The sequence below is a fragment of the Diorhabda carinulata genome, chromosome 2, assembly GCF_026250575.1.
Source record: "Diorhabda carinulata isolate Delta chromosome 2, icDioCari1.1, whole genome shotgun sequence".
NCBI classification, from domain to species: domain Eukaryota; kingdom Metazoa; phylum Arthropoda; class Insecta; order Coleoptera; family Chrysomelidae; genus Diorhabda; species Diorhabda carinulata.
Genome location: NC_079461.1, coordinates 11,828,451 through 11,850,373, shown reverse-complemented (window position 1 = coordinate 11,850,373; position 21,923 = coordinate 11,828,451). Strand labels below are relative to the sequence as shown.

The following is a 21,923-nucleotide window of genomic DNA, read 5'->3' as shown; positions in this document are numbered from 1 at the left end:
AGCCTCGAGTAAACCTTTTTTCACGTTCTTCGCCAGAGGGTTTTACTTTTTTTATAGCTATACCCGGTGTATAAGTTGGCACTTGCTTATGAAGTACGAAGTAACCGTGTCAGGGGATTTCTTCTTATGGGTTGACTCGACTCCAAGGAACTTATTATTATATATCATGGAATATGGAGTACTTTGGGATGACTTCTTTGTATATATTGAACAGCATTGGTTATAATAACTTCATGTACTCTCTTTCATCTTATAAAGCAAGCCCTTGTGCCACTCTTGATCCAAGGCTTTGCTATGTTGGGAAAAATCAGTCTCGTGAATCCTTACTGCTTGGAACAGTAGTACTGTATTCTCAATCAGACAAGCGTTCTGAAGGAGAGCAAAGAATACTAGCAGTGATCCAAAGAATGGAAAAAGTTATTCAATAGCCAAATCTTGTACAATGTAGCACTGAAAAGTATTCTAACCTTAAAATGAAAAATTGACAAGTTTTCATCTTTCTTTTTCTTTCAATAATAATTAATTTCTACTTAACTTTATTGTTTTGTTTATTATAAGGAACATAATAATAAAGTGATAATATTTTATTATAAACGCGAAATAATGAAGGAAATGCTTTGGTTCATATTCCATATCGAAGAAGAAAAAATAAATAAAATGAAATAACCGTTATAAAATGAATAGATACATTACAGGAGAAAAGAAATTTCGATTGAAGCAGGTAGATATTTATAGACTAAGTATACTTAAGACCCAAGCTTATATTTTTTAAACACCTGTCTATTTATAGATTTTCATCAAGGTGCTAAGCATTTAATTTGGGTGTTCTGATATAACTAACTATAAACAATATATTTATACAGTGCGGTTAAAAAAGTGTCAACTAAAAAACAAACATGATCATAACTAGATTTCCCCTGAATATATATATATATATATATATATATATATATATATATATATATATATATATATATATATATATATATTAAATTACTCTTCACCTACAAGGCTCCATACGAATGTACCATTGTTTGAAACAGCTCCTTTAGAACGCCTACCACTTTCTCTTTCGCAGCTTCAGCGAACTAAAATCTTGTTCGTTTTAATGTTTATTTCATCTTAGAAAACAAATAGAAATCGCACGACGCAAGATGTGGTGAAAAAGATGGAACTTAGTTAAATACCTACATACGATCCGAACTGAGCCTTGCTGGAAAACTCCTTCTACAGTCCGATAAGCTCTTTAATTACATATTGTATGTTTTAGTTTAGGGTTTCATATAGACTATGAACCAAAGGATGTGTGTCCGCTTGTCTTGCTATGGCACTGGAGATACATAAATTTTCTCTTTTCAGTTTCTGGCACGATATCGATTGTTATATCGAATTTCCGATAGTGTCATAAGTGTTAACTCGTCCCTAGCGGAAATCACCTGGAATGTGTTTTAAAACGCTTAAACCATTCAAAAAAACAAGCATGTGATAAACGTTACCTATCATACACTTCCTTCGATAAAGTATAAGTTGCAATTTTTCCAAGTTTCTCGTGAAATTGTACTATTATACCTTCCGGCACAACAATAAACAATTTTCTTACGAATGATTTGTTTATTGTTGCGAGAAGCACTGAATTCATGAAATAATAAGTTTTTTCGGGATCAGTTGTTGTTTGCTGTTGGCACTCATGCTACCATGAAATAGTTAAGTCAGCTTCTTGAATGTTCATAGACAATAATAAAAAACTTGGGTTATAAAATTTGCGGATTATTGCTCATTGTTTCGACAATAAACAATTACACAAAAAATATTTATACGCATGATGAAGAGTCGCCTTTATTATGCAAATAATGAAAATAAGTCTCTTCTTTCAATGAAATCGTCAATCAACATTAAAATTTTATCAGCACCTGCACTTGATTGCTTTTACTTGTAGTCGGTGATTAAGTTATTCGATTATAATCACTCATTATTTATCAGTAAATCAGTTATATATTCATATTCTTTTATTAATTCAGTTCACAGTCTTTCAATATCAAAATACTTCCATGGTGTTCAATATATTCTATACATCTAAAAGTATATAGGGTGTCTCGGTCATAATTAAAAAAATATTACAAATTATGAGTCTTGGCTCTTTCTAGATTGAATGACTTGATTAAAGGATGACCGGTTTTATGGTTAAATATATTTGTCAGTCATCGACAAAACATAATATGCTACTCGTATATAATGGCGAGGTTATTCATATTGAGTGCAATTTAAATGTTTATATTTAATATTTTCCCAACATCTTGTATTTACTATAAACCAGATGACAGAACAAGGAATACTAGAGAAGAAGAAATTGTACGTGGCCTTCTTTGATTTAGAAAAAGCTTTTGATAGAGTACTTAGAAAGAAAATATGAAAAATACTGGTTCAAAGAGGGGCTAATATGAAAATACAAAATGTTGAGAATGCAGTCATAAGAAATAACAAAATATCATAAGGCTTCACTACTAATATAGGATTAAGAGAAGGGGGAAGTTTAAGTCCACTCTGTGTTGAGTAAAAAAATATGTGTGCGGGACATTCAAAGAACTGACATCAGTGAACGAGCTTTTGCAGACGATTTCATGCTAATAGCAAAGAACGAAAAAGAGTTACAAGAAAATATTGAGTTGTGGAACAAAGCAATAATTGATATGGGTATGAAAATAAACAAGAACAAAACAAATAAGTGATAGTGATTGGGGAAGAAGAGACCAAGATAAATATAAGAATCGAACAATAATTGACGAAAACGGGACACAAAATGCAGATATAAATACCAGAATTGCAAAAATCTATAAACTTTATTACGCCATGAACACTAAATTCAAAAATAAAAAATAAATATCAAGAAACACCAAACAGAAAAGTAAAATTCAGGCTACAGAAATGAAATACCTAATAAGAGTGAAAAGAGTGACAAAAAAATAAAATAAAAAACATAGATATAAGAAAAGACCTAAATATTCAACCTAGATTAGATTATAAAGAGGAAAGAAAACTAAAATGGTGGGCGAAACCTGGAAAAAACAGACTGAGAGATAGATCATGAAAATGTTGGGAAAAAGTTATAACAGGAATATTGAATGAACAAGGAATAAACTGGAAAGAAGCAAAGGACCGATTTCATAATAGGAATGAATGGAGGAAATTTGCGCAAACATAACAATCAATACCCTACACCACTGAATGGTGGAAGGACTTACTGATTTTATTATTATATATATATTATAATCAAATCACATTGAAAATCTGTAATCTTTCAGTGAGCTCCATTTGTTTCCTCATGTAAATATTGTCTGCAACGTAATAATATGAAGGAGGATCATCCTATTGAAATTTTATTTCTAAATTACCGAAATAATCTAGGTAATTTTACAGCATTTTAAGGTTTTTACAAGTACTCTTCTTAAAAATGCATTTGGTTCATGAATATTTTGTATGTTTTCTACAAGTCTTAGGATCGCTGCTACTTGATCATATAAAGCACGTATTTTTGGAAAGCAATACGCCTATGAAAATGAAACACGAGTTAAATAGTGTATACGGAGACATGTACGATCGTAACATTTTGGGCAACTGAGTTCAAACATGGCCGTATCGGAGCATTCGGAACGGCCAAAAACTGCGATAACCAGCGATATCATCGAAAAAGTTCGCCAAAAGGTACTGGACAACCGGCGTATTAAGGATAGAGCGGAGAGAAGAGGCTATCGGCATAAAAAACGCCATATAAACTGTCTGGAGAATTATACATCTATATGCTATTCAAGCGTTTGATCACTTTGGACCAAATGCGAATTCGAATGAACATTTTCCTGGTCTTGTTGACGCGGTTTGAGCAAAATGAGTCGGATTCATTGTATCGATTCGCAACTGTGGATGAAACCTGGATCTAACACTACAGTGTTTCTTTGAGATTTTATTAAAGATTTGAGGTGTATATATATGTATCTTAAAATTGAAATTATAGTTATGTAGTGGATTCTTTCACAAAAAACTAACAACATAGCAAAGTAAAGAAAACAATGTAAAGAAATGTGTGTAACTATTCTACACTTTGAATGTGTAGAAAAAAGTTTTGCCACATCAGAATACGACACATTTTTGTTAAATCATATATTTCGTTATCTAAGATCTTCATGAATTTACCGAAATAATTATTCGAGGTCTGGCTATTAAATAACGAGACTAGTTACGAAAAAGGATTTTATTATAAAAATTATTCTACATTCGAATGCTCCCCTTTAATATACTCCCCTCACCTCCGCCACACACTTTTCCATATGTTTTTTCCATTGATCGAAGCAGTGATGGAAGTCTTCTTTGGTGAGTGCCTTTCGGAGCTCTGCCGTTTTTTGCTTTACTCAAATCGGTTTTCTTTCAAAGCAGATCTTTTTCTAATCTTTGAAGGAAGTTTGAATAGATTTTTTGGCACCAATTTCTCACAGATTTTTCTAACCGTTTCTTTATCGGCGTTTACAGCCTCGGCAATCATCCGGATGCTCTTTCGAATCTGCACGCACAATTTGGTTGATTTTGGTCACGGTTTCCGGAGTTGAAACAGTCACAGGGCGACCTGAGCGCTGGTCATCTTCAGTGCTCTCTCGGCTATCACTAAAGCGTTTACACCACTCAAAAACACGCGCACGAGATAGAGAATTGTCCCCACAGGCCTCTTGAAACAATTTATAGCAGTCAAAGTCAAAGTTTGTTTCAATATAACGAGAAATTTGACATTGATACGTTGCTCTTGTTTTTCGTCACACATGGTTTTCGGCACGAGAAAACACGTTCGTTTCAAACCGCTACCGTACAAATATTATATTAATGACGGAAAAGTGTTTTGGGACGTGTATAGACAAGATATCTGGATACCCAACGAACTACTCGTTTTTTACCCCACCCGTCTAGGGCGCCCCATAGGCGCGCAGTTATTTAATAGTCAGACCTCGTATGGTAAGTATACGATAGTGTTTCCCACTGATTCAATGCACTTAAAACCTATTTTGTTATGAATATTCTTTAAATTGATAGACAAACTAATTCCTTGAATTGCTTTTGAAACAAATTATTTGTCTGAGTACATCGACGTAAATCCAAAAAAATAGATTGATTAATTTGTGTTCCACTAACAGATTCTCGTTTATTTTTTGTAACACTGTATACCTAAAATTAAGTCAAACATTTTATAATGAAATATCGAACTCAAACAATTACTTATTAACTAGTATCCAATTACTTTGCCTTAGTAATTTCAAAACTGGTGATAATATGGCATAATATGACTCAATCCGAAACAATGTATCGATACGGTATCAATAAGTGAGTACCTAGACTCATATTCATTTACCAGAATGAAAGTTTTTTATTTATACTCAACCGACAGTGTTTTTTTAAATTGACCTGAATCATTCTATTCCACGAGTTGCATCTAGAAAAATCTAGAAAACTTTAAAAATTAAAACGTAAAAAGATTATATTTCATAAATACTTAATTAGCATTAAGAATTTTTGTAAATAGCATTTTAATGAATTTTGTAAATTCAATTGTTAAAATTGAGTCCATTTAAACGTATTTTTGTGAATGAAGTTTTTTAAAAATAAAATTTCGGAATTGAAACGTAGAATTGGCGCAGACACACTAAGATTCCTGCGGTCGTGTATTTTTTCCGCAAAGTGGCGATAAAAAACTCGACTAAGAATTCCAATACAGAGTGCGAAGACATACGATCTACGAGGGACAAGAAATAGGATTCGGCCTTTTCCCCGGAGATAGTAATACTTTAAACAAGTTTATCAACAGATGTGAAAAACTTATCGAAACATATGCAATCTATAATGATATAAACACACATGTTTTGGAAAGTATACAAGAAAAATTAATTGTAAAAACTATCATGGTCATGGTAGAGAATAGGATGTAATTGAATAAATGGCCTAAAATGAAAGAAGCATTAAAATAATGTTTTCCTAACAGACGTGACTTCTACTTAGACTAGAGCCGATATGTACGACATCAAGAAATTTCATTGATATACCTAGTAGAAATAACAATATTAATAATAACAGATATTTCCAAAGAGAAAATCAAATTTTACATCTTTAAGAATTGTACCTATAATAATGGATATGATGAGAAAAATGAAGAAATGATAGATAATTTTGAAAATTTGAAATCAAAATAATCAAACTGTAAATTTTCGAAAAGCGCCTCGAACTGAGAATTAAAAACTGTTGAAATAAATATTGCAGCTAATAATCCATTACCATATATTGAAATTGCAATTTCCAAATTGAAAGTTTTGATCGACACCGGTAGTAATAAATCTTTGTTAAGATCTGTTATCGCAGAAAGTATTACCCTCACTGCATTTATCATTCAAACGTTGAAACTAAAACTTTATTAGTAAGTAGAACGATCAGATTTCAGGCAGATATACCCGCTTTTAAAGAAATGATAAAATAAATTACATACTATATGATTTTCATGACTTTTTTGATGGTATCGTAGGTCTAAAAGATATGATATGATAAACAAGTTTCAATTCCCATAAAATACAGATTACCAAAATTTTCAGTTCATATTGGTCCAACAGAAAAATTATTGAGATATTTACTAGTAGATATATTAAATGGAGAAATTTTGATAAATAAAACATATTTGGAAAAGTTTATATTCCAGAAATATTAACAGTAGGTCAAAACGGCTTTGCAGTTGTTGAAATAATGAATGAAACATTTAAAAAAATTCTATAACTATATATGAACCTCTTAAAGCTTATCCTTTTGAAAAATCGTAATATGATATTTGACTAAAGTAAGAAAGAAAAAGAAGAAAATAATAAAAAAATATTATAGTCAATGTAATACAAATGAAACAATACAAAAAATAGATATAAGTAAGTTAATCAGAACAGATCATATGAATTCAAAAGAAAAAAGTAATATAATTAAATAATGGGAAAAAATTTCTGATTTTTTCCTAAAACCGGGTAATCCATTGAGGTTTACTTCGAAAATGAAAAATTCAATTAAAACAACAGATGAAATTCCAGTACATGTAAAATCCTGTAGATATCCATTCCATTCCATTCCATATCCAATATAAAGAAGAAGTTCAGAAGATATAGAACATTTTGTTAATAATTGTGGAATATGTCAAAAGATCAAATATGATAGAAAATCTCCAGTAATTAAATTTAACCCCAACAACGAATAAACCATTTGATCATACACATATCGATGTTTTTTAACAATAATAGATGCATTCTCACATTACGCTCGAACTTACCCTATTTCAAGTATACACATGATTGTGGTTCAGAATTTAAAAATAATTTGAAATATTTTTGAAAATGACATAAAATTAAATTGCACTATATCACAGCAAAAAATAGTTTCTAATTCTAATTCACTTGTCGAGAGATTTCATTCCAGTTCAATTGAACATTTTCGATTCCTTCGAGAAACCAACAAAGATTTAACACCCAACATCAACGTGTATTCAATTCTATCATCATATATTAACTCAATTCATTCCGTTACCCAATTCACACCTTTTGAAATAATTTAAAGATTTATAAATAATCTAGATCCTTTTGATTTAGACGATCTCATTATATTCAAAATCACAAAGAAACCTCTATATTATTCTATGATAAAATTAGATATAAAAAAGCTGAAGTTAAATAAAGATTAATCAATAAAAGAAATTAAAATAAAACTGATCCATCCTCATATACGAATCAAGATATAACATGTAAATTTTAAAAAGTCAAAATTATAGAAGATTCTGGTATACTTTTAGAAGCAAATAAAGGAATTTATCATGAAAATATAATCAGAAAACTTGAAGTTAATTCGGGAAAATTGTTAATACTGTTAATACATAAAACATTTTACCAGAAGAACTAGACACAAGACGTACAAATTACCATTACAATTACCAATTAATTTAGGATTATGTAAACTTTATATTCTAAGCATACTTTTATATATATTATATAGATGTAAGAGAAATTGATAAGCAAATAGAAAATTTAAAAGAATATTTTTATAGTTTAAGAAATAGTTTAATAGAGGAATATGCAACAAATCCCATTTCACACCATTAATTATTAACATATTAGATGAAAAATCATAAAATATTTATCCGCACATTAGAACAAATAGAAGATTAATAAATGTTGTAGGAAAAATAGATAAATGGATTTTTGGAACTCCTGATTCAGAAGATGATGACAGATATGATAATTCAATGAATATTTTACAACAAAATCAAAAACAAATAATTTACTAAGTAAATATGCAAATATCTATAAAAATAGGAATGGAAGGGAATCACTTATATAGGTGCTTAACGTATGGAAGTGATTCCCTTCCATTCCTATTTTTTGCTTTCGTTTTCCAGTCCTGAATTACTCCTTATTTTAGGTTTTCATCACTTCTGCGTACCATCTTTTCCGTGGTCTTCTTTTTTCTCTTGTTCCCCTTGTTCTATGACCAACATTTTTTTTGTTGCTCTAAAATCTAAGCACAACCAGCCACTCTATTCTTTTGGATCTTATTATTTTACTTAGTTTTTCCAAATAGATTCTTCACTTCATTTGTTTTTGTTCTCCTCAACCATACATCTCCCTCCTTTTTACCACCTAGTCTCCTTCAAAGTATTTTTCTTTTCCATATATCTAAGTTCTCTTCGTCTGCTTTGTTAAGAATCCACGTTTTGCCTACGTAGGTCACTGTTGGTCTTATATTTCTTTCTGAAGATTATTTTGGATCTTTTCCTCGCTTCCAGATTTCCTTCCTTTTCACCGTCGTCCTTGATAACCACTCCAAGACATACATAACTTTGAACTTGTTCTAAACTCATTACCTCTTCTCCGTTCAGTTGTATTGACAAACTTCTGATTGCTTTTTACCTTTGTAGTGTTGTCATTATCATGAAATTCGTAGATTCACTGTCTCTGTCGTTTCTATGAAAGTTCTGCAGGTTTCCTTGAGCTCATTTTCCGATGTTTGCCTTTACCTACGTTTTTGTGTCATTTTTGTAATACATAAGGTTTTTTGGAATACTAAGATCGTTCATAATGCTATAAAAATTGTTTCTGTTCCCAAGTATGGTAAGATTTCTGGAAATATATGAAGACTGTGTAAATTTGCAGATCGTATTCATACCCCATTCATACAAAAACTTCATCTGGATTGTAGAAATGTAAAAAAATTTATTGATGATATTGAAAACGCAATTACAGTTTTTAAATTAAATTCAATTCATAGTTCAGTAATATCTAATCAAGAGATCTTAGAAATGATGAAATATCTACAAACCATTTATAAAGAACAAACTTCAAAATTCATTCATATTTTGAAATATTATCTGGACTCTTAAGTAACTTTTACAACTTCACAAACCTACTTGGCCAAGACTCCAGAAGTCATTTTAATAAAAGAAAAATCCAATTTGGATCCAAAGTTGGAGCTCTGATTTACGAAGGCAAAATGTAAGTAAAAAGAAGGGTACTTCGGTGATCTTTAGCGAACTTAGTGATTTTTACAGTATGTATAATTAGTATGGAGAGAAGTAACATAGTCAACAAAGATATATTAATAGTGTAATAAAATCCCAGTGATATGCAATATATGGCATTCATTCCTCTTCAACTTTCACACATCACAATGCCATCAGCTGCTGTCAACTCGGCTGATAATTTCTTTAATTCTGGAGTCTCTAAATAAATCCATATCATACATTTTCGCAAAAATTCCTGTTTATTACATTCAAAAAGCTCCAAACAGCAAGTTGAAACATCGATGCATCGCTATATCAAGCAACTTTTCCATATTCTTCGAAACAACTGCGGAAATCGAATGGTCAGAGCTATCACTGTTAACATTTATCAAGCCATTCCACAGTATCTCTTCCTATGTAATAACTCGTTCTTATCCCTTTTTTACAACACCAAATGTAGTATAACTTAGCCTCCAACAAATCTATCCAAATAAAGCCAAATGCTGTAAAACGCATTTGTTGTGACTTACCACCGTACCAACGAAAGAAGTGGTATTGCACTGACGGTGCCTTGTGTATGCAAAGCCCAGAACTTATCAGAGTAGCTACGAAAACTAGAGGACGTCATAAAAATATTGAAAGATGACCAGAATTATATAAAAGATCATCATCGTAAATATGTTTAAAAATACGAGATGATGATTCACCAGAAGCAGCTAAAAGTTATTGTATAACTTCATATGAATCATTGACTGATATAAAATCAAAGGTTTGGGAGCTTATTAGATAATAATTGGACAAGAATACGGAAAAGTACATTTCGACTGATCGTAGAAAACTGTCGATAAAAAAAACCAAACTTATTATACAAAAGTTTACCGCTATATAAGTTCATAAATAAAAGATGAGATATACCAAAAACGAAGTGCTTGCTTTTTAAATACATATAAGCACAGCAACACACACCTGTTATCACATCTGCCGGCAATAGTAACATAAGTTTCGCGTCACTAAACTATCCCTTATCAAGTGCGTCCCGCTCGGTGGCATTAACATGACCATTAACTTTATTTCCAAAATCAACAAATCTTGATCCAAGTACTCATCACAATAAATGACATCCAATTCTATATAACTTTCGGACATGTGTGAGGTAGTTTTTAGTTTTCAGCTCATGGAAAAGTTTCTGGTACAATAGGATATTTGGCGAATTTTAAATGGTATATCAACCTCTAATTTTATATGCAAAATTTTCATAATAGTTTTTCTGAACTTTTGATTTAAGCTATCCGTTACCAATATGACGTCAGTACATAGTAAGTTTGTGAACAGTGAACTGTATTCTTCAGTTTTTATTTCTTTTGTGTTATAAAATGTCTTTAAAAGTTATGAGTAGCGTACGTCAATGAATTGAAATTTGATTGAAAACTCTACTTTTATTTAAATTATTACGTTTTTAACAAATAATGAAAAAATGTTTGTTTTAAGAATTTTTGAACTTATAGCGATAGAAAAAATTAATATACATGCAAACATGTTCGACAGAAACATGGGATTTTTGAGGAAATCAGCAGTAGATTTGGGTTCTATTATGTCCCACCATTCAATATCTTTAAACCAGGAGTTCTAATTATAGAGATAAGATCCTTTAGTGTGAAATAAACTTGGTGGTTATTTTGATACGAGAGTGAACGAAAAGCGATAAGAGAAAATTGATAGTTTCATAGCTATTTTTAGCATATCAGGTGTAATCCATCTTTCCAGAAGTTGTGTCATCAGCCATTATTATATCACCAAAATAAAAATAATAAGTCCTGTAAGTACTCAATTGCGGATTGCATACACTAATTTTTTGTATATACTATCCATTCCTCTATTTTTATTATATAAAAGACGCTGATGTCAAAATTCTGGACAGACTGGCTATTGCTTTCAGTCTCTTTTCTTATATTATGGTTCGCTAAATTTGATGCATATATTAGAACCCTTATCACGTACTTATTTTCTGATTAATTCATTTTTTCTCAAATAATATCGGTTTTCCTAAGAAATATTGAAAAAAATTATTTTAATTCATCATTGATATATAATTTTGAGCTTCACTGCCAGAAGTTGTCATAATTTTTGATTCTATCGTTACCTCGATTGAAAAATAATAAAATGAACTGTTTGATGGCTGGCGGTGTCCTTTATTTCCAGTTGGCATATAGATTTGTTATGGCAACAGTTTGCGATCTGCAGAGCATTTACCATGGTATTAGCTTGCATGTAATTTAAAGAAAGGGAAGAAGAATGCAATTTTATACTAATAGACCGTGACAAACACTTAGTATCGATACGAAATAACTAGTTTGATATGGAACAATGATTTGAGCTGGTTATTGAGCTGATACCACAGTGACCACAAGCATTTGGTTCGAATATAATCAAATCAGTATTTTATTATTTTTTAAAAGATTGTTTAGCAAAAACTGAAATGCGAAATTGTCCATATTCTATATAAACTATTACAACAAATGCATTGCTGGTAGACCAAAAAACAATGAATAAAAAAGCTCAATGGCTAATTTGTAGGTGAACGCCAGTTGTCTACAGCTCAGTGTTGCCGCTTCTCGACAGGCATTATGCATTTGAAAATCACTCAAGTCCTTTACCTCATGACCTAATACACATTATTAATCCGTAAGGAATAGTATAAAATGCATTACATAGCGAAATATAGAATTTGTAGAATTAATTTTTAATTCCATACTATAATAATTGTTTAAAATTTCACTTATTAATCTATAGTTTTTATACATTGACAAACATTTTTAGTAATTCAGTTTTTAAACATATTATATCTTTTTAAAAAACAACATGGCAACGTTGGTATTTTTATCAAGAGTCTAGCCGGACTAGTTTTTATAATAAAAACAAATACTATTGCCAAAGACAAGATCACGGATTTATTTGACACAAGTTAAAAAGAAAACGCCGCTAACTTAATAATGAGAAACAACCAATGGAAACTGAATTAATTTAAACTAAAAACATATTTATAACACAAATATATAGAAATATCTACACATGTCAAAACGTACTTTGTGATATGGTTTCAAATTAATTAGGTATACAATGATTTCTTTTTAGTAGTTAGTTTAGTTAACGTCAAGGTGAAACTTTCTAACCTCATTAAAGAATCGTGTTACCTATGTATAGTATACAATAATATCAAAATTTCATCAGATTATTGTTGTATTTAATGAAGAAGAACTGAATGAACTGTCCGAGAAATGTTTTTGTATAATCGCGATAATAAGCAAATCAATTATTCTGAAATTATTGAAAATAACCTAGAACAAAATTTGTTAAAAAAATTAGAAAATATTTAGAGTGTTTATAATTAAAAATTTGATATTGAAGTTGTACTGAAGATTCAAACAGAGAATTTAAGAACTGGTTATGATAAAAGCATTCAAAAAAACCCTTATTGTACGAATATTAATGCCTTAACAAAATACAAGTCGTTTAAGGCACTGAAAACAAACTACATATTTGAAACACCCACGAATATACTGAATATACATACATTGAAGAGTCTTCAGAAACATGAAGGTGGTCCGATGTTCACTTTGAATAAGAATTCCATAGCACTACATCTGTTTGTAAAACTCATTACACGGAAGCAATATCCAACCTCTTAGTTAAATCTCACAAAGGATTACATGAGAAAAAAGTGGAAATTGGCCGACAAAATACAAGAAGAGTAAATAAATAGTATCACAACACTTCTTCGGCTGACGAGTCTCCGTAATCGGTAAAAAAACCATAAAAACTCAACACCATTCGATAAATCGTTTATACAGTGTAGTCGATAAAGTAAAAAAGTTGATTGTCTATTTATAAGTCGCGAAAAACTGTTCGATTTGCGAAAAATTCGTTTATGTGAAAGCAAGTAACGGAGCTCAACCGTACCAACGTTTACAAATTGTAAATACGGACTGACTGTCGAGAGAAACAGCATGCCATGTCTGAAAGCCGAAGTCGTACGACGGACGCTCTTGTTTCCCGTTGCCGATGTTTAATATTCTTCCCCAGATTTTCTTAATCAACATGATTTCAACTTTTTTATTTATTAGAGTAACTAAGTGACTTTGATAGTTTCAGAATTATGAGACTGTTAAAACTTTTCAGTAACTGGTACTGATATTTTTGTTTTTTTATGAATACTACATTTACATTTCCAGCAGTGGCGGATTAACAGATTTTCCATCTGTAGGCTTTTTATCTCTAGCCGCCTCTACTGACTGAAAATTTCAAATTTATAATTTTTATACAAATATTTTGTGTAAGATACCTGAATATTGTTAAAAGACATACTTTTCGAGTAAGGTAAGGTATGTTTTAAAACTATTCAACACTCATATAATGAGAATATAATAAGAATAGAACATATTTTTTTACACTTACGTTAAAAAACAATAAAATAAATATTTTTTCTCAATTATCTGTTGGTATTAGATCCTTTGAATCCGCAAAATCATTAATTATATTCTATTACAAAATCTTGTTCATTAGATCTTTGTATGAAAGAGCTGAAGCACTCAGCTTTTTTGACTTGAAGTCGATTGTAATTAGCCCTTCACTCTTTTGAAGCAAGTAAAGTCTATTTCACCGAACAATTTCTCGCTGGTATACACAGACAGTAATTCGAAGTGCTATATCAAAGTTTTCATAAATATTTTCTAAATTCTATTTTAGCAGCAACAAAGACTGACTTTTTTACCGATACAGTACTCTGTTCCTAAATAATGAGGGTATTTTTTTTGCCAGAAAACTAGCAATCGCTAAATCCGTTATAAGCCTCTTGTCGTTTTGAGTAACTCGAATATGAGTCTATTTATGACAATGAGAAACGTGTTAACACTGGAGCCATTACTCGCAGTCATTAGAGTATCTACTGCATCAGGTGTTTCATTAAATCTTCTTTTTAATTGTGATTTTTCAATTAGTTTCTTTCTATACGCTTAATTCACTAACACTTTCTTTCGAAATTCTCAGTTATTCATGAAGATCAGCAACGGTGATCAAAACCATTTGCTTCATATACATCACAACGATGGAGTATTAATTTTAGTTCCCACCACATAACTGACAATGTAAAAAAGTTTGCACTTTATAGGTAACATTTAGGGAACGAAAACTTTTTATTGTATAAGTACTATACAATGAATATGACCTACAATTTTTAGCGTAGATTGGAAATCAGATCTGACCACTCCAAAAAAAATTAAACTCATTTTTTCCACTCTTATGTCACGAATATTGCTGAGGTTGATAATATGTTGATATTATAATTTTCTAGTACCTTATCTAGTCAATCAACTGTTACGATCATGACTAATACCTTGAAGCTTTTCAACCTTTTTTTGTGGATAACTTCTCGATTTCTTTTTCATTACTTTTTTTTCTTCATACATTCCCACAGCTCCTAGGGTTATTTTGTTTTCGAGTCTACAATTCCTAGAGGTCCCATACCCTCTTCAATCTCCTTTCTCCAAGTATTTCTTGAGCTGCTCTTTCTTCTCAGCAATAGAGGAATCAATTATGTAATTTTCTGATGATACTTTTTCTAAGTTTGTGCTTTTATTATGATTACCCATTACTCATTTCTTTGGTCCTTCCTTCTTTTGATGTTTTTGTTCCTAATAATATTCTAATTACATTTTTCTAGACTATTACCATTTGTCCAGCTTTCCTTTTGTTTATTTCTGTGGGGATGGTTAGGTAGGATGACATCCTACGTTGATCAAGGCATATTTTCCATTCCTTCAATTAATGGCTTATGTTGCTTTGTTTCTAATCGGCTTGTGGATTATTGTATCTTCTCCCACTATCATATGTTCAAGCGTAGTATTCGCCTTTATTGATTTGGTCATTTGCTATTATATGTATAGTATGTTGCTTATTACTTTGTTAATAATCATATCTCAATGCCCTTATTCTTCTCGGTATACCTTCCGCTGCTATGTTTAGTCACGTTAACTCATGTTCTTATTTACATCAGCTTTTCTAAAGTTACTCCTTAGAATTTTACGTTGAAACGCGTGTGTGGTGTTATTTCTATTAATTTTCTTAGCTTTTTGGCGTATTCCTTGTGTATTTAGTGCCTTTATTATTTTTCCTAGAATAAAAAGTATCCCATCCTTTCAAAATTTATAATACTGTAGGATAATCTCTTCGATATGTTTGAAGAATTAGTGAATGGACGGTTGTATTTGGTGTCTACTACAACCATTTCACTTTTATAATTCATAGACTCGTTCATAGTTATCATAATCCATCGGTTCTACTGTTTGACTCATTGGCTTTCTTTGATTATTACTTTGAAGTTGATCATGATATTTGGAGTGTGATCATCACATACGATGAATGAATTATAAGTTTGAACCCAATTTAGCAGGTTTGATGCTTCAACCGCTTTAGTGAGATATTGTTTGTAGTGTCTGTGGAATTTTGAATAACGCATTAACACTAACGTTTGTTCGTTAAAATAAAAGCTTAAGAAACTTGGAAAATTATATAAGCCCGTTGAAAAAGGTGATGAGCCAACTGAGGTCGAGGTACGTTCGAGATGTCATTTAACCCCAAAGCAATCGATGAAAATGTGCAAAAGAGGACAAACATGTTTAATCAGATAAGCGACAGACTATTCGAAAGCTTTTAGATCTTAAAATTTTGATAGGTCAATAAAATGAGAATCGGGTTTTATTTTGGATTGAATTGATAGCTCTAAAAAGCCCAAAATCGAAGTCGAACGTTAAGGTCATGCCAACTTTGAATTTATCAAAGGTGTATTGAAACATTTACGAAAATATGTGCGAATAAAAAATGGATTATGTTTTTTTTTCTTCAGCATTAGGATGCGTCATGCTACAGGTCGCTTATGATTTGTGTGCTTTTGCTCATTGATGTTTTCTTGTCCCCTTATATCTGCGGTACCCACCGCCTTTAGCATAATACGACTTATGGATATTACTGAAAATAGTAAATATCAAAAGGAAAACACTTTGACATTGATCCTGATATTAAGAAGACCAGACAAAAGCTACGCCGAAATGCTTCCATGGTTGAATTTTACAATGAGATAAATTCATCGTTAGCCTAGGGAAATACCTTGAAGAGATAAGAAGAGATTTTATGGCTACCTTTCGAACAAAATTATTTAACGTTTCTTCAATTTTCGCATTTCAGAAATTTTTCCATAGAATACCTTCACATTGTTATTTTTTATTGTGGAGTGTTAATTTACTTTATATTGGATTTGAATGATTGGGTCTTAGGGTGAATAAATACGCTATGAAATTAGTATTTATTTAATTCTGGAGTAACCAGTATGCTTCCTCTGTGCCGTTACCGGTATAATATAGTACACTCTCTTCAAATAGCATTTTAGCATGATTGAGTTGCAAGCTCCTTGCATTATCAGATTCGATGCTCTGTAATTTGTATTCATGTTGATAACCTGAGTGATTTTACCTAAATTACTCTGTATTTGCTCTTTGAGTAAAAATTCACATTTTCTTTCTGAATTGCAGATTTTTAATTTCCCGACAGATCTGACAACATAGCATGTAAAAGGGTCTGGAAATATTGCAGCCAAAGCGAATGAAATTGTACCTTCCTTCCACTTAGGGAGAATCGTTCTCGCTGAAGTAAGCAACATAAATTTCTCGTCCCTCATAAGCAATTTACTTCGTGGGTTCATGAATTGTAATATAATAATTAATGAAAATGATGCTTAAGTCTTATATTAAAATATTTCTGTTCTCATTCTTTTGTGGCCATAGTGCTAATTACCAAATAAATTTTGATCAGTAAATCTTCTGTTGATTTATAAAAACACGAAACCCGTTTAACGACATAGTGAACTTTTTATCTCCAATCAGAAGGTTGATGTTTATCTAGCTCATGCTAACTTTATGGATATTGCGGGGTTTCTATAGTAAGATGATATATCACTAGTAATGTCAGTTTTTCTATGTAAAAATTTCTTACGCCTCAATTCAAACACGTCTTATTAAAAGTAATCTCTTATTCTAGGAGTAGAATTGCTTTACTCTCTTTAAATCTTTAACTCTATGTTTATTGTCGCCGCAGTACAAAGGAAATAGTAGAAAACCAATTAAGAAGATCAGTCGCCGATTGTCGGATTTCCTTGGATCTTCTAAAGATACCATAAATCGCCATTTATAATCATTAGGTAAAATCCATGGAGGTTCAAGTGAAACGTTGAGTAGAGGTGTGTAAACAGCTCATTGCCCTGCAGATAAATTATGGTTTTATCAGACGCATTTTTACTTGCGGAAATTGATTTATCCAAACAATCTGAGCATGGATCATCAGTGGTTAGAATAGAGATCGAAGTCGAAGTCTTTTTGTGTGTGTGCTGGAATTATGAATGTTCAGTCGAGTTATCAATGCCAAGATATAGAGTGGTCTTCTGATGCGAATGTATGAGGTTTTATGTTGTGTGTGTGGTGAAATTATAAATTTACAGTGTACTTCGTAATCATTCAAGATGGTCAAGATATCAATTCCGAGGTATATAAGCAGACAGACAGACAGATTACAGAATGATTTTACTAAGGTCTCCAAAAACTTTGTGAACGTTTGGTTAAACACTTGGAATACTTCGAATAATAAGTCTTTCCACTAAACCAACATAAATTATAAGACAACCTCTAAATTTAAATACAAATAAAATCCGAGTATATTCCAAAGATGAATGATTTAATATAATTAGCAAAGAATACAAATAATATTAAATATTAAATAGATAAAGCATTATGATCGTATCTAACGAGTAATTTTTTTGCTAATATCTTTTTGGCGACACTGTTTTTGACAGATCACGCGTGAATCGTGTCTTGTGACATTGTTAAACTTGTTCAGTTGTCTATAATTTAATCATGAATCGACTTACAGTTTACACCACTGGACATTAAACCACTAACACGCAAACGTACAGTGAAGACCGAAGAAAATATTGCGGCCTTATCCGCCAGTGTTACTAATGTCGATTCGTCGCCCTTCGCAGCAATTAGGACTCTGTTACTCCATTATGTGGAAAATTTTGCGAAAGGATTTGGGACTAAAACTTTATAACATATGGCTGGTGCAAGAATTAAAGTTGCACGATTTCCCACAACGTCTAACATTTGGTGAATGGGCGCTGGCAAAGTTGGAGGGAGATCTACTTTTTTATCGAAAAATTATGTTTAGCGACGAAGCTCATTTTTGGTTGAATGGATACGTCAACAAGCAAAATTGCTGCATCTGTAGTGAAGACCAGCCAGAAGCATTGCAAGAGCTACCAATGCATTCCGAACAAGTCATTGTTTACTGTGGATTATGGGCCGGTGGCATCATCGGGCCGTACTTCTTCAAAAGCGACGATGGCCGGAAGAATTGGACATGCCTGACGTGGTTTCAACAAGACGGTGCTACATGCCACACGGCACGCGAAAGAATGCCCAAATTGAGAGCCACCTTCGGTGAACAGTCCATCTCACGTTTGGAGCCCGTCAATTGGCCGCCTAGACCGTGTGATTTAACGCCTTTAGACTATTTCTTGTGGGACCATGTTAAGACTAATGTCTACAAGAATAAACCAGCAACGATAGACGCACTGGAAGCCAATATTGAAGCATTTATTCGTGAAATACCGGCCGATATGTTGGAGAAGAGTGTGCCAAAATTGGACCTTGCGCATGGGCTATCCAAAGCGGAGCCGCAGCCAACGTTTGCATGAAATCATCTTCAAACATTAAATTATATTGATCGTTGTATCGATTCAATTTTTTTCAAATTTTTTGTGGTTTTTTGGTTTTTACACCAGCAAAATTTTCATACTGATTACAATGTTAACTGCTACCATTACAGCAAACCCTGTTTTTTTCGGTCTCTGTAGATGCTAATTTGGTGTTCGAAACGTTACTCAGAATGTGTAATTGTGAGTTTTAGTGTAAGAGAAACAGTAAAGAGTATTAAAATCACCAACAATTTCAAAAATTTTATCTTCACATAACTTTTAAAATATACTAGTGGAACAAAGTAATGTCGTTTCTGCATATGTCGATATTTGATTGTCATTTGTCAGCTCATTGTAGAATTCAAAATTATGTCGAAGATATTCTAATATTATTGTGACTTGTCCACTCCTAAATAATGAATTATTAGATTTTTTTGCAATTAGGAGTGCAACGGCTATCCAAATACCAAAGTTACGAGATTTTTCAAGAGAATTTTCAATTTTCATTCGAGTGCATTCAACATTCCTAATTAACAAAGATGGTTTTATAAGTTCAGATCCGGCAATTTTGATATCTCTAACTCCTATCGATCAAGTCGCCAAATAACATGCTAAGTACAGAAGTGGGAACGAATTCATTTCATATAAATCACAAGTTATGATAGAAGACCATGAAGATATTTCGAAATATATTGACAAGGTAAGTATGTATGTAGTTTCACCCTCTATATAACTCATTATAATACAAACAATCATTCTGAAGCCTTTTTATCGAATAAAAATGGTGAAACAAAACAATGATCAGTGCATGATCATCACGTGAACATCCCGGGCGAAACGGGACTCGGCATGGTTATTGGTCCACATCAGACGCACTATAATATACCACATATATAAAGCCGCGTGAGAGGGGTTTATGCCGCATTGCTGCAAAAACCACTAGAACAGGTATTGTACAGGGATTCGTGTTATGGTATTGCAGTGAGAGATTGTTTATTTTTGTCTGTTGATTGTTTCTTAAACATGTCTTAAAATTTAATTTTGGAAAAAGACAAAGACTAATAATTTGTCATATCAGTAGTGCAGATGGTTTTCTGCCAAATGCTTTATGGGTATTTGAATCGAAAAAAACCGGAGTCTATCACGAGGAAATGGAAAATTGGTTTTCAAAAAACTCTACCGAAGCTTTTGATACTCTTATCATTATCACTAGCGCTACAGCCTTATTAGGGGACTTTGACTTTCTTTAGCCAAGAACGACGTGGGGTTTTCAAGGACATTCCGGACTGCTGCACTAATCTTTGTAGCATCTTCAGAGACTCAATCTTAGCCTTGGTTTTTCTCTGTATCTAATGCCTGTTGATATGACCTTAAAGTTCTTTTTTGTGGACACGCTGTTGTCGATGCGTGCTACATGTCCTGCCCATATAAATATTATTTTCTTGGACAGCCGCGTAAATTTTTCTTACTTATCTTTCTCTCGAAGGCCGATAGTAACGAATCATCTATTTTCATTAGGATCTAGGCTTCTGAGCCATAGACTAAAACTAGTACATTTAACGTTTTTGATTTTTGTATTTCTTGACAGACTCATTTACGTAAGTATTTTGACTGCCAAATAACATCGATTGGCCAGCGTCATACGCCTTTTTATCTCACTACTAACGTCATTACTCGGTTTTATAGTCTCGCATTGATTTGTAGTCCCATATTCTGTGTAGCCTCAAAATTTACAAAAGTTTCTTTGGTTTTCTTAGGGGCTACGTCGTTTGCGTAAGCAACGACCTGCAATGATTTACTAAAGATGGTACCTCTAGTGTCGAATTCGGTCGTTCGTATCTCGAACTACTTTTCCAGTGCTATGTTGAACAGGAGACAAGCTAGCGCGTCACCCTGCCTCATACCTATTGTTGTCTCTAACAAGCCTGAGATTACATTCTGTATTTTAACGTGCCTTACCACTTTTGACATTGTCATCTTTGTCAATTCAATTAAAGATTTTAGTTGATATAGTTCATTCATGGCCTGGTAGAGTTTCGGTCTGAATATGATAATATGCCGCCCTAAAATCGATGAAAATATAGAAGGTGTCAATGTTGCACTCGTAGCACTTCTTAAGTTTATGGCGTAGTATCTGGTCTGTTGTGGATCGACCAACCCGATTCTGGGTTGCGCATACGTCTTTTTGCGAGATAATAGGATGTGTGCCAGATTATTATAGACAGTATGTAGTAGTGTGATTGCTCGGTAATCACTACACTACATTCCACTCGTCCAGTATTTGTTTTCCACGCGATACTTTTTGGATGACATGTAAGATGGTTTCCTCAGGCATTTGACCACCCGCCTCAATGACTTCCACTAGATTAAGCGGTTCGACCAGGTCATCATTGAATGCTTCTAAATCTTCTAACTTTTGATTAATAGGGTCTAGAGAACTTTTGAGGAATGCTCCACCTACCAATTTAGATTTCCTCCTTGTTAGTAAGGATGCATCCGTTCTTGTTCTTACAAATATTGACTTTCGGTTCGAAATTTTTTTCTCATGGTGTTAACCTTCCAGAAAACTTTTTGGATTCA

The 21,923-nt window shown here is 32.3% G+C and overlaps 1 protein-coding gene across 4 annotated transcripts in view; it reads right to left on the bottom strand.

Moving 5' to 3' along the window:
- The window catches only part of LOC130903447 (uncharacterized), a 480,490-nt gene that overhangs the window by 253,243 nt on the left and 205,324 nt on the right, over positions 1-21,923 (bottom strand). Inside the window, exon 1 of one of the 4 annotated variants that reach the window (XM_057815546.1) lies at positions 13,119-13,562. The exons of the other annotated variants lie outside the window; for them this stretch is intronic. Within the exon in view, the coding sequence (XP_057671529.1) occupies positions 13,119-13,140 (22 nt within the window). The 5' untranslated portion in view covers positions 13,141-13,562. Of the gene's footprint in view, positions 1-13,118; positions 13,563-21,923 lie in introns of those variants that run through there. 4 annotated transcript variants of the gene reach the window in all.